This window comes from Conger conger, chromosome 9, assembly GCF_963514075.1.
Source record: "Conger conger chromosome 9, fConCon1.1, whole genome shotgun sequence".
In the NCBI taxonomy this organism is placed as follows: domain Eukaryota; kingdom Metazoa; phylum Chordata; class Actinopteri; order Anguilliformes; family Congridae; genus Conger; species Conger conger.
Genome location: NC_083768.1, coordinates 10,533,188 through 10,547,390, shown reverse-complemented (window position 1 = coordinate 10,547,390; position 14,203 = coordinate 10,533,188). Strand labels below are relative to the sequence as shown.

Genomic DNA, 14,203 nt, shown 5'->3' with positions numbered 1-14,203 from the left:
ACCAAGATCAATCAAGCACAGGAAAGTATTTTAATTCGAAACAATTACGTATCTGACCCAGGTCTGGTAACCACACCGTGAGTGATTTGGTTAGAGCTGTGTTGTCAGCGCATATGTGGACGTCATACAGAGAGTGTACCCACATGTGTATGTAGTTGTAGATACCATGGTCTAACCCTGTCCCCTTTATCATGTGACTATTGTCTCCATTTGTTTTCCAGCGCCACAGCGTGCCTAACCCAATCCAGGCTGGAGGCCCAGGCAGTCCTGAGGGGAGAGACCCCAGAGGTACCTGTGAACGACGTTTGAATCAACAATTATAGTGCTGGAGAACAGGCAGGGTTCTCGGCCTTTCAGACAAGGCAGGAGGAGCCCTGCCTTAGAGGTTAACAAAATGCTCTTTACCAGGGCTCTACGATAACATTTTTTCCCAAGGAGCACATGTGCTACTAAGTTGAAATATTTAGGAGCACGCTAATACATTCCAATTGGTACATTTCCAGTTAGCACACGTCAACATGGGGCGACACGGATGATGTAGTGGGTAGCACTGCCGCCTCACAGCAAGGAGGTCCTGGGTTCGAATCCCCGTCGACCGGGGCCTCTCTGTGCGGAGTTTGCATGTTCTCCCCGTGTCTGCGTGGGTTTCCTCCGGGTACTCCAGTTTCCTCCCACAGTCCAAAGACATGCATGTTAGGCTGATTAGAGAGTCAAAATTGCCCGTAGGTATGAGTGTGTGAGTGAATGGTGTGTGTGCCCTGCGATGGACTGGACCTGTCCAGGGTGTATTCCTGCCTTTCGCCCAATGCATGCTGGGTAGGCTCCAGCCCCCCCTTGCGACCCTGTTCAAGATGAGTGGGTTAGGATAATGAATGAATGACACGTCGACATTTATGAGCAAATGCTCCTGAATTCGGGATAACCGTAGAGCCTGGGGTATAAGATCCCGAGGTGCGGGCGCTTTCCAATGAGGGTGTAACATTAGTATCGGTGCGCTTAGTGAACAGTGTGAATAGTCCGCAGTCGGCTACAGTTACACGTGGTCACTTGCGCCGCAGGTCTGTGCGGCGTGCTGGAGCAAAGGGAGATGGAAGCTCAGAGGGAGGAGGCCTGCGGCAAGCCAGCGCCTGCAGAGTACGGCGGCTACTGCGAGTGAGTGCCGGCATCGCCGCCTTTCTAAATGAACTACAAGTACCAGCATGCCCTGCTATTACAGGCGCTACAGATATCACCACTACCATTACAAAGGACTACAATGTCCATCATACACTGCCATTACCAGTACTACAAGCACCATCATGCCCTGTCATTACAGGCACTACAGTTATCAGCACAACCATTACAATGTCCATTATACACTGTCATTGCCAGGACTACAAGTACCATCATTCCCTGCTATTACAGGCACTACAGTTATCACCACCACCATTACAAAGGACTACAATGTCCATCATACACTTCCATCGCAGACACTACAAGGTCCATCATGCACTGCCACTTCAAGGCTTATTGTTTTTAATTGTCTTTCTTTAAGGCGCCATTACAAGGAGTCCCTGGTGGAGCTGATAAACCAGAAGAGCCTGGACCCGGCAGTGCTGTTCAACAGAGCTGAGCTGGAGTCGGAGCTTAAGCGCTGGAAGATTCGCATCCCACACGCACATCAAGGCGGGTCTGAGGTGGGGCACCTGCACAGGCTCAGAAAGGTGAGTCAGTGCGTGGGACCGCAGGCCAACTCGCTCGCTAACGCCACGCTGAAACCACGCTGCTGAGCCGCATCTGTCACACGGCCGCTAATGCTACATCGGAACTAGGCTAGCACACTCCTCTAACGTTTTACTGTAGCCAGGCTAACGTAAACTGCACTCGACTAGATGGCCGCTAAACGCTGTGCTGAAACCAGGCTAGCACAAGTTGCCTCTGAACGTACAGTTGCTAACCTCTATGCTAACACCAGGCTAGCATGAGCTGCATCTGACCGCACAGTCGCTAATGCTACACTGAACCAGGCTAACACGAGCTGCATCTGACCGCGGTCACGATCACCACACTGGACCCAGGCTAGCACAAGCTGGAGCCAAAAAACGGTCTGTAAAAATGGGCTGTGCTTGTTTAAGGGTTCTAAACAGGGATACATAAACCAAGAACAAAACCAGTCAGCCATCGAGACGGCTCAAATCAGGTGTCATTAAGAAAAGCATTGATGAGGGCATAGTAGTTTACTGCAAAGAGTAAAAGTGAAAAGATACCATAATTCCAGCCGAGAACAACAAAAAACTTTCACATTCAGTGGACTCCCACGCAATACATCATGAACAAAGACATTTTTGTGAACGTGTAGATTTGCTTCTGCTTAATCATCTGCACATGCGACAACAGCGCCTCATTTGTAATACAAATGTGCACCTTTATAAATGTGCACCTTTATATATAAACGTATTGATATGGCGGTTACTGTATCATGTGTGGAGTGCAACAATAATTTATGATTTATTGCTGTATTGCTATATTGCCAGATGTAGAAACGCGTTCTAAATCTTGCGAGGCAGCCCAGTTCCAGCTCCATAGCCGTTATGGTGTATTACTGTGCTCAATGAACGATTGCAGTACTCCCTGCACCTCTGAAGGCAACGGTGGCTCAATGGATCATGAGACTCAGCTGATTAAATGCAGTCTAAAGCCAGTGCTTCCTCTCTTTAACCAATCAAAACTAATAGTGTCAGCATTTGTTAGCGCCTAGCGGCATTCAGGCCATTACACAACTCTAAATGGTAAATTGACTGCATTTATATAGCATTTTTTGCTACACAAAGCCATTTATAATTAATGTCTCACTCTCACACACACACACACACACACACACACACACACCCGGCAGCCATGCAAGGCGCCAAGCAGCTCGTCAGGAGAAATTAGGGGTCACTTCGGCAGGTTTGTGCTGAGAGGTGTTTCTCCTCTGCAGGCCGTGAGGCAGATCGGTCTGGTGGCACAGCGCGCCCTGGTGGAGAAGTCCGGCGCTGCGGCCTCTGCGTCCTGCCCCACTCTGGGGGACCAGTGGTCCACTGCGCCAAACAACCCGGTGCGGGGGCTGCCCCCGGAGTCCCAGCTCCTGCTGCTGCTCAACGACTGAGGGGGGCCCAGCAGCGAAACGCAGACAGGACCGGCCTGGGCCCCCCAACCTAACCTGCCCCCCCAACACAACCTGCCCCCCCCAACCCAACCTGCCCCCCCAAACCAACCGGCCCCCCAACCCAACCTGCCCCCCCAACCCAACCGGGCCCCCCAACCCAACCGGGCCCCCAACCCAACCGGGCCCCCATCCCAACAGCACCCCCCTATCCAAACCAGGCCCCCAACCAACCTGCCCCCCAAAACCAACCGGGCCCCGACCCAACCCCCATCCCAACAGCCCCCCCCATCCCAACCGGGCCCCAACCCAACAGCCCGCCCCCCCCCCCCCCCCCCACCCATCCCAACCTGCCCCCCCAAACCAACCGCCCCATCCCAACAGCCCCATCCCAACAGCCCCCCCCATACCAACCTGCCCCCCCCATACCAACCTGCCCCCCCAAACCAACCGCCCCCCCATCCCAACCAGGCCCCCCATCCCAACCGGGCCGCAAGCCACAGACCTGCTGTACCCAGAGCCCCCTGGGGCCAACCGTTACCCTCCCCCCGTCTTCATGATCCAGGGTCTGTCAAAATTCCTCCTTCACGGGCAGCGTTCTCAGCAATGTTTCAGGTTCTTTTTGTCTGTTCAACCCTTCAGTGAAGTTCTTGAAATAATGTTTTATTTGTTGTTTTTCTGGTATATCTGACTTTACTTTATGAGGCACTGTGAGTCTATCCCTGGTTTTGGTTTTAAGGGGTGCTGAAATTAACAGAATTAAGGATATTGCATAAGTCCAGAGGGTGACGCTGCAATGGGTAGTCACGGCAGCTTAAACATAAGCATTTTGCTGCTTTTGCTCACATTTTCTTCAGATTATTTCAACAGATTCTGCAGCACCAGTGGCTAGAATTGATTATGCAGGAGCTGTGCCAAGAAATTGAGTTCACTGGTTCACCGTTAGGATCAAGAGATGTAAGTTATAAGCATATAGTATAACTGAAACCAAGAAGTAAATAGTCTTACTCACCATGTTTTACCACCCTGTGTGTCTGATAGCTTTACTCCTGTGGCATGTTTGCCATACATTCATACCCAGGTACTTTTCGTTCAGGTTAACAGGTCCCAATGCCGATTTTAATATTTTTTACTGAACCTGCTCTTAACATTCATGCACAAGCAGGGATTATCAAATGTACTGCGAATAGTATTTTTACAGTCATTGGTCTTAATCCCCTGGATTGAAATGGTGAAATGCACAATGTCATTTTTCGTAACTCATTAGCATATGCATTGAAAATGGGCTAAGAGTGTCTTGCACTGACCACAAGGAATGTATGGCTTTTCCGAGATGTGTGTTCAAAGAAAGTTTATTTGTGACTGTGAGACTTATTTTTAATCTACAGTAATCTAAATACCATGTATGTTTCACAAAAGAGTTGAATATTCATTTATATTTTTAACAAACGCTTGTCTGTCTGAATTTATGGGAATGAAAAGCTTTCAAACACAATTGCCAATTAACATCAGTGAGTGCAATAAAACACATCAAATTGCCTTATTCGTGTGTGGAGTAAAACTCAGTACTCGGTGACTAGATGGAAGCAAATATAATGAAAGCACAACATACACTCACTGAACACCCACTTATTCCTCCAATTATCTAATCAGCCAATCACGTGGCAGCAGTTCAGCGCATAAACTCATGCAGATACGGGTCAGGAGCTTCAGGTATGTTCACATCAACCATCAGAATGGGAAAAAATGTGATCTCAGTGATTTCAGGGTGGTTTGAGAAGCTCAGAAACTGCTGATCTCCTGGGATTTTCATACACAACAGTCTCTAGAGTTTGCAGAGAATGGTGCAAAAAACAAAAATCATCCAGTGAGCCAGCAAGTACTGTGGGCAAAAATGGCTTGTTAATGAGAAGAGGTCAGAGGAGAAGGGCCAGACTGGTCAAAGCTGACAGGAAGGTGACAGTAACGCAAATAACCACACGTTACAACGGTGGTGTGCAGAAGAGTATCTCTGAGCAGGCACTGCATCAAACCTCTCAGTGGATGGGCCACAGCAGCCGAAGAGCTAAGTCTAAAAAATAAGTCTCGTAAATACGTGCTCACTGAGTGCGTAGGCAACTGTAAACGTCAGACAAACTCCAAACCAAGAAGCTCAAGTTTATTTAGAGAACAAAACACCACTGTGCGCTTACATAGACTGGCGCGGAGAGCAGAGTCTTTCCATGAGCATCCATTTTCTGTGACTTTGCTTCATGGAAACCGCCATAGCTCACACAAACATGAAAATGCAACAAATAACTGGGGTAAGTGTGGACCAAAGCAAAAGAAAACAGTAAAACTTTTAACAGTAAAACTTAACTTTCACACCCCTCTCCACCCCCACACCCACAAACGTACAAGCCACTGAAATCGGCTGACTAAAATCCAATCATGAACGACTAATTTTCCAATTCATTTGGAATTACCATATATATACAGAATATGCCACAGCCTAGAGCACAAAAGATCATATAAAAATATGTTTGAAGACTACTCTGGAAAAGTACCGTAAAAACTCCAAACAACGGCTGCAACATACTCTTATGCGCGGCCTTTGTCTTAAGTAGCTCCCAGCTAAGGTACTATTGCTGTGTCAGTGCTTTGGTGTACTTAACCGTCAGTGCATGAACACATGATTGTACTGGAAATTAAGTTTCATTCAAGAACATTGCAGCTAAGAAAGAAAGAAAGAAATACAGTAAATATATGAACATTTTCCCGGCAGGAACGGTCAGAATAGATAGTCAGTGCTTGTCCTCTACTGGGGCATCGTCTCTTTTCACTGGAAATATATCGATGGCTTTGACAAGTCTGGAAGCGATCGTTTTGTTGTTTGCTGCCACAACTCTTCTGGACATCAGGTCAAACGGACCTCCTGCAAAACAAACAGTTTTTTTTTGTTTTTTTTTTTAAATCAATATGAACAAATTCCATCACGTCTGCAACATTCAGAATGACCTCGCTAACTGCTGAAATGGCAGCGTTTTGTACTAAAATCTTAGCAGCACGTTCCGATTATATATTTCAAATAAATTTAAGTCCACTCTATTGTCCGCCGTATCGGTGATGTTTCTGTGGTGTGGTTACAGCACTGTCCTCCATCCCTGTTCCTGGAGGTTTTCATTTGAACCCTAACGTGGCACGCCTGATTCTGCTAACTAGCAGCTCAACCAGTGTGCTTTGTTAGGGTTGGGAATGAAAGCCTACAGGATGGTAGATCTCCAGGAACAGAGATGGAAGCTCTCCTCTAGCTGTTGAAGGAGGTGTGGTTTGTTAGGGTTTTGTGGTGAAAGCCTACAGGATGGTAGATCTCCAGGAACAGAGTTGGGTAGCTCTCCTCTAGCTGTTGAAGGAGGTGTGGTTTGTTAGGGTTTTGTGGTGAAAGCCTACAGGATGGTAGATCTCCAGGAACAGAGTTGGGTAGCTCTACTCTAGCTGTTGAAGGAGGTGTGGTTTGTTAGGGTTTTGTGGTGAAAGCCTACAGGATGGTAGATCTCCAGGAACAGGGCTGGGAGCCAGCACAAGGTCAGGAGGTCTACACTGGAGAGATCCAGTCAGGAATTGGGTGAAAAATCTGTGACACGGCCCCTTTAGAAGCAGTGCTGCCCCCTACCGTCCACATCCATCACGACGCCCCCCGCTTCCGTGACGATGATGGCGCCAGCCGCGATGTCCCAGCAGTGGATCCCGATCTCGTAGTAGGCCTCGGCCACACCAGAGGCCACCAGGGCCATGTTCGTGGCGGCTGTGCCCGCTCCCCGCAGCCTGGTGGAGAGGGAGGGAGGGAGGGAGAGAGAGAGGGAGGGAGAGAGAGGGAGGGAGGGAGAGAGGGAGAGAGGGAGGGAGGGAGGGAGGGAGGGAGAGAGGGAGGGAGGGAGAGAGGGAGGGAGAGAGGGAGGGAGGGAGGGAGAGAGGGAGGGAGGGAGAGAGGGAGGGAGGGAGGGAGAGAGGGAGGGAGAGAGGGAGGGAGGGAGGGAGGGAGGGAGGGAGGGAGGGAGAGAGGGAGGGAGGGAGGGAGAGAGGGAGGGAGAGAGAGAGAGAGGGAGGGAGAGGGAGGGAGAGGGAGGGAGAGAGAGGGAGGGAGGGGGAGAGGGAGGGAGGGGGAGAGGGAGGGAGAGAGGGAGAGAGGGAGAGAGCGAGGGAGGGAGCGAGCGAGGGAGGGAGGGAGGGAGGGAGAGAGAGAGAGAGGGAGGGAGGGAGGGAGAGAGGGAGGGAGGGAGGGAGGGAGAGAGAGAGGGAGGGAGGGAGAGAGGGAGCGAGGGAGGGAGCGAGGGAGGGAGGGAGAGAGGGAGGGAGGGAGGGAGGGAGGGAGAGAGGGAGAGAGGGAGGGAGAGAGGGAGAGAGGGAGGGAGGGAGGGAGAGAGGGAGGGAGGGAGGGAGAGAGGGAGGGAGAGAGGGAGAGAGGGAGGGAGCGAGGGAGGGAGGGAGCGAGGGAGGGAGGGAGCGAGGGAGAGAGGGAGGGAGCGAGGGAGGGAGAGAGGGAGGGAGGGAGGGAGGGAGAGAGGGAGGGAGGGAGGGAGGGAGAGAGGGAGGGAGGGAGGGAGAGAGGGAGCGAGGGAGGGAGAGAGGGAGCGAGGGAGGGAGAGAGGGAGGGAGGGAGGGAGAGAGGGAGGGAGAGAGGGAGGGAGGGAGGGAGAGAGGGAGGGAGGGAGGGAGAGAGGGAGCGAGGGAGGGAGAGAGGGAGGGAGGGAGAGAGGGAGGGGTGAGCTGTCACAAGCTCCATCACAGCACTCTCAAGAAAGATGTAACATCCAACGCCATTTCTGTGTTACTACTTTTGTGCTACTTTCAATGCACTACCAGTCCAGAGACTTGAGGGTTTAAGGCTGCCACCTTAGCACTCATTAAAGCTTCCAACATCTAATTAAGTGATCTTCATTCCTGGTGCTGGAGAGGCACAGGGACTGCAGGTTTTTGTTGCTACTTGGCACTTAATCGACCAATTAAAGCAGTTACACAGTTATCGCTCCTGACCAAGTTTCTTGGGTCTGAATTTGTTGGGGGAAAAAAATAAAACTTAAAACAGCAGACCCTGCAGCCCGCCAGGACCAGGAATCGCTGGTCTAATAAATATGGAACCGTACATCCTGACATACTGTAGTAAGCACAATCGCACTGTATATTGTGTCGGGACTTAAAATGGCAGGTAATTTAAGATAATGAAACATTAGCATTGAGGTAATTCACTCCGCCGTAGACAAGCAAAGGTGCTTCGGTGTGCAAACCTACCCGTGTACAGAATGCAGAGGATCTTGCGCATGGTGGAGAAGATCTTCTCGACCACCTCTGGGTCTCTGTCAGAGCCCATCTCACAGGTTATGATGCTCTGGTTGATGTCTGCAGTGCACAACGCAAGGAGGAACGCAAGGAAGAATTACCTCGACTGAATCTTAAGGCCCAAAATGTCCCTCAACTGGCTATGGCTACGTGCTCCCTCAGTCAACTGCAAAATGGCCACGTTCTGGAGAAACGTTTTTGGCTGGTTTGAGATGCTGGTCCTCAGCTCCACTGGCGAAACACCACAGGGCCACATGGTCCAAAGAGATTTTTCTATTGTGAAGTCAAATTATGTGAGGCAGTATCTGAGGGGAGTAAATACAGGATTGACCCACAGTAATAATGAGCGTGTTGAAAAGAGGAGTTGAAAACAACCCCAAGCGACTCAGCAAACGCACAATGTGCCACAACATGGCGGCAACATTATGAGAATGTTTCTCGTTGGCTGGCTCTGACAGTACGTCACTCGCTCACCAGTCTGGTCGGACACCTGGAGGGGCAGCCCGTTGCAGTAGGCCCCCTTGCCTTTCCGGCCCGTGTACATTTTGTCCTCCACACAGCTGTACACCACGCCAAACTCGGGCTGAAAAACAAACCAAGCCATCACCTGGTGCCTGGCGCAGTCCAGGAACTCCTTTTCCAGACAACAGGAACTTTAAAATGAACTGATCCCCAGAAATATCAGTCATATCGAAATGATCTGATCCAGATATTTGCCCAAAATAATCAATACCACATTAGAATCCACATTCTCACCTTCTTCTTAACAACGAAGCCAATGGACACAGCAACGAATGGGAACCTGCACGACAGTAGAAAATGCTATTAGTCTCCGGCTCCTCAAAAAGAAACCCATTACAAGCAAAGTTTGATTTCAAAATGGAGTAATGAAAATTGACTGAGGAAAAAGCTGGGGCAGGAGGGGATGATTATTGCAGTAAAAACACAGCATCATTGAGGGAACAACTGATTGCCCACCTGAACTTAAACTGCTCCTAACTAAGGCTGTTAATGCATGTTTACTGTAGGAGTAGGTGCTGTAGGTGGCTGGTGGTGCATTAATATTACAAAATTTCAATATATAAAGTTAACAACCATCTTAATTCACAAAACCGAATGTGATTTATGGTGAATGATGAATATGGGTTTTGGTTAATGGAAAATCAAATTTGACTGGATGACAGGTTGATAACGTACTCCTTTTGGTGGCATTTGCTTCACTTTCTAGTTGAACCATTGTTATTGTTATGCAAGTGATTTGAGGAAGCAGAGAACACACCCGTGTACAAAGTTGGTAGTCCCGTCCACAGGGTCGATAATCCAGGTGGGGTTGTCCGTTAGGACACAGGACAGTCCAGCCGCAACAGACTCTTCCCCAATGAAGCTGAAATAAACACACACACACACACACGTTATGAAAATATCGCTGAGGCTGCTGTTTTATAAGCTTGTGAACAAGTTATACAGCTATAATGAGTTTTTTTTTGTTTGTTTTTTTTCACAAACTAAGAACTTATAAATGTATAGAATATTATTGATTTATGGAGCTGGACATGGACAGAAAGCCACTGTGATTTGCCTCTCAGACATCCCATGTGACACATCTGAGCCAATCAGTGGCAGGCACAGAGATGAGTGCCACGCCTCCTCTCAGGTCTCACCTGTGAGTGGGGAACTTCTCCCTGATCGACGTGAAGATGAACTGCTCCACCTGCTGGTCAGTCTTGGTGACGAGGTCCACGGACGAGCTTTTGTGCATGATGTTCACTTCGCTCTGCAAAGCCTCCTGGACCATCTGCAGCGACACGGGCACAGAGCTCAGTCACCCAACACTGGCTAAGACCAGCAATGAGCATATCGCCTCCTGGGTCTACAACAGGCCACAGCACAGGCACACACCAGAATCCAGTTTTTTCCTTCAATGAGTCACCCAAGTAGCCCCATAATATGACATCAACTATAACGGTCCTGCCCATTCACTATATAGGTGGTATAATGTACATGCCTCCTTTTAAGAGCCAACAAAATGTTTTAATTCACTGCATTTACATGGCACTTTTTCCAGCACCTACGGCTGCACAAAGCGCTATAAAGGTAATGCCTTTCATTCTCCCACACACACACGTGCACACGCAAGCACACACACACACACACACACACACAGCAACGGCGAGGGGCAGACATGCAAGGTGCCAACCAGCTCCTCGGGAGCAATTAGGGGGTTAGGCGCCTTGCTACCCGACACCTCTCCGATCGCCAGACTGGCGCTCTTCCGTCGCCCAGGAAACGGAGCCGCTCCGCTCACCTCCCCGGCTTTCCGCGCCACCACCACGGCGTGGTCCATCACTGCCTGCCACGGATCGGCCATGATGGATTGACGTGAGCACACCTGGTCGGAACCTGCCCGGCACAGACATGGAAACGCCGCCATTTTGAGTAACAAATTAGGAAACGTCAGTACCTTTATTGTTGCCCAAAACTGATACGTATAAAAATTGAAACAAAACACATCAATTAGAACCACTGTTTAATTATAACATAAGCTAAATAGGAAAACAAATACTGATATGCTTACTCTGTTGTCTGACTCAGATGTCTGGAAATAATATTGTGATTCGCCCAGCCCCTTTGTCTAGTCTCCTTTATACTCCTGTGTGTTGTTTGGCCAGTTTGGTACCCTCCTCCTGAAATACCCTGGGATAACGATCAGTGGAATATTACTGGCATGCTCCAGGTGCTGACGCTCTAATTAACACCTCTTTTTGCTCATCTTTCCTCGCCGTGAACAAAGGAAAAAACATTATTCCTATTCTGGAATATTCTTTATTTTCATGGGGGCTGGAAATGCATGTTCTAACAGGCTTTCGCGCTTATGGTAAAATTATGGTTGAAAACACCATACAAGATAATTTAGTGCACAACACTATGCAAGATAATATAGTGCCCCAACACCACATAAGACAATATACACTTTATTAGGTATTTATTATATACTTTTTTTTTTTACTTATTCAGTCTTCTGCTTCTGCAGCCTATCCACTAAAAGGTTTGATGCATTGTGTGTTCGAGATGCTGTTGTAATGTGTTGTTATTTGCGTTACTGTCACCTTCCGGTCAGCTTTGACCAGTCTGGCCATTCTCCTCTGATGTCTCATTAACAAGGCATTTCTGCCCACAGAACTGCTGCTCACTGGATGTTTTGTGTTTTTTGTATCACTCTCTGCAAACTCTAGAGACTGTTGTGCATGAAAATATTAGGAGTTCAGCAGTTTCTGAGATACTCAAACCACCCTGTCTGGCACCAACAATCATTCCAAGTCACTTACATCACATTTTCCCCCACAATTCTGATGGTTGATGTGAACATTAACTGAAGCTCCTGACCTACATCTGCATCAATTTACAAATAAAGTTCTCACAATGAGTGTAATACACAAACAACATACAAGCAAAACAGTACACCACAGAACACCATATAGTACACCAATACCACACAACATAATACAGTACACTAACACCATACAAGATAATAAGAGTATTTAATACAGTATCCATCTTATAGGGCAAGCATCCCTCTGCCCCCGATTGCCTCTCCGTTGCTGCAACACGCAGCAATGGTTGATCGCACTAAAAGATCAAAGCGTTCACTTCCTACTGCAAAAAATAAAAAAAATATTTAAAAAAAAAACAGCTGGCTTAATGAGCTCCCTGAGGTAAGTATAACATAAATAACAGCCCAGCCACAAATGAACTACACATTATCACGCTATACAAGTAACGTAAAGCTTCATACGTTGCCTGGTACAAGAAACCTTTATGCGTCACAGGGCTGTGTATTGTGCTTCACTACACCGTGTACGCTAGGGGATGTAAATTATGAAATAAAAAAATGAAACAACGTGTTGTTATTGTGAAAAGTAAAAGTGAAACTATTATTCCAGTCAAGAACAATCAAAAACACAAGCCTTTCAAGTTCCAATAGACTCCCATACAATACATCATACAGTAAACAAAGAAAATCCTTGTGAATGCATACATTTAGTTCTGCTGAGTATCCCATCCACAGCAGCAACTCATTTGTAATACAAATATGCAGCTTTCATGGAAATTAATATTTAACTAAAATATGTATCCCTAAACATACTGATACGGCAGTTACTGCAAGAATACATGGATTATGACAGTAATTGTTTGGTATAATTGGGTATATAACATAGCAACGCATTCTAAATTCCACCCTAGTTCCACCTGCGCAGCCAGAACTGAGTATAATTTAACTCAATGAACAATCACAGGAATCCCCGCACTGATTGTACCTCAAAAGAGCATCTTAAGTGGCTCAATGGATCATGCTGTTTCAGTGGTTAAGTCTAGTCTAGTCTTCCACTTCTTAGTAGCTCACACCTACACTTAACCTTAACTCTAGAAATGAGGTTGGCTCATGAATACTTTCACTAGGAAGCGTGTGTTTCTAGCTAGAGTTCTACCTCGCTTTGACTTTTTACTAACTGTATTATTAGAACATAGGCAATAGGGGGTTTATTTTTCATGACACAAGTAACGGTTTTCCTGCAATGCTACCAAACGTGCAATTGTGCTTTACATTATAATTAGTTTGTTACATACTGGAAGCCATTAGATTAATCTACGATAGTACTGAAGTTGCGACAGTAAGTATCACGTGTAGCTACAGTAACTGACAATGTAATTAGGTTAGTTGGCCACTTACGAAACATACCAAGTTTGGTAGCGAGCATCGCGAAGGCACACACATCTTAGCTAGCTAGGTGGTCGTAATGCAACATTGGCTGTGATTCGCCACCTTGCTATTAAAAGTAGCTACTTAATACGTATAACGTAAGCAAGCAATGAATTCATAAAAATAGTGGCGAAATTACCTGTGACAGTTTCTTTGTAAATCCAGAGCAGAGGATTATGTCACTGGCCAGTGTATATTTAACCAATCGCCCCTTGTTCTCTCCTCGCAAGCCCTCCTAAACAATGTACGATGCAAACGAAAACACTCACAGAACGCTGAACCACATGGTAAAAGGAAAAATACACAGAGCAGTGGAAAAATACCAGAAACTCACCTTGCTTACTTGTTCACAAGATGTGCCATTGAAGAGCGTAGACCGGCGAGGGGAGGAGGCGCCAGGCGGTGGAGCACCCGGAAGTGCGCATACTCAACGCAAAACAGTTTGCTGCCCGTTGAACTCAATATCGAAAACAACCAAAGAAAACCTCATCGGTCAATTTTTGTGATCATACATTTCTCGAAACATTCGCGATACAGTTCGCGAAACATTGATTGCTTTGGTTCAGCGAAAATGTATAATTGTAATACTTTTGTAACATAAATCCCACATAGCATGTCTTCTCTGCCCCTCGGTGGTTCAGAATGCCATTGGTCAGAACTGATCAAGTGACTCGAGTGACACAGCAGGCTCAGCGAAGTCGACTTCTTTCGGTATTCAATGGAGTTTTTCTGGGTTTACCGTCAAACTAAAGATTATTTGCCTGTGAAATAGGCAATTATATCAAAGTTGCTTCCTACGCGTGTTTGCTAGCTTGTTGGCCAAGAACAGTTAGTAATCGTAAGCGCATCGCGTCATTGCTAGTTTTTAAGTTTACTGCTTCTTCGGTTATCTTAATGTATTGCTTCATGTAACGTCAATGGCTCGCTAGCATCACTTTACCGCCTGTAGCAGCAGATTATATTATAGTCAGCCTTCAACAGCTACGGAGATGAATCATTGTCAA

General features: G+C 47.4%; 2 protein-coding genes across 3 annotated transcripts in view; one reads left to right on the top strand and one right to left on the bottom strand.

Moving 5' to 3' along the window:
* Positions 1 to 3,181, top strand: part of si:dkey-181m9.8 (uncharacterized) — a 25,513-nt gene extending 22,332 nt beyond the window's left edge. For both annotated transcript variants that reach the window (XM_061255580.1, XM_061255579.1), the window contains 4 exons: positions 222 to 288; positions 1,059 to 1,152; positions 1,535 to 1,703; positions 2,960 to 3,181. In XM_061255580.1, the coding sequence (XP_061111564.1) occupies positions 222 to 288; positions 1,059 to 1,152; positions 1,535 to 1,703; positions 2,960 to 3,127 (498 nt within the window). In that variant the 3' untranslated portion in view covers positions 3,128 to 3,181. The remainder of the gene's footprint in view (positions 1 to 221; positions 289 to 1,058; positions 1,153 to 1,534; positions 1,704 to 2,959) is intronic.
* A 2,080-nt stretch (positions 3,182 to 5,261) lies between these two features.
* On the bottom strand, positions 5,262 to 13,496 carry LOC133136777 (inositol monophosphatase 1-like). The gene is made up of 9 exons (XM_061254499.1): positions 13,339 to 13,496; positions 10,746 to 10,840; positions 10,102 to 10,235; positions 9,720 to 9,824; positions 9,197 to 9,242; positions 8,915 to 9,023; positions 8,389 to 8,500; positions 6,777 to 6,928; positions 5,262 to 6,038 (listed from the first exon to the last, which is right to left on the bottom strand). Exons 2-9 carry the CDS (start codon positions 10,806 to 10,808, stop codon positions 5,908 to 5,910), a joined length of 852 nt encoding a protein of 283 aa, XP_061110483.1. The 5' UTR covers positions 10,809 to 10,840; positions 13,339 to 13,496; the 3' UTR covers positions 5,262 to 5,907.
* Between the last annotated feature and the right edge of the window lie 707 nt (positions 13,497 to 14,203).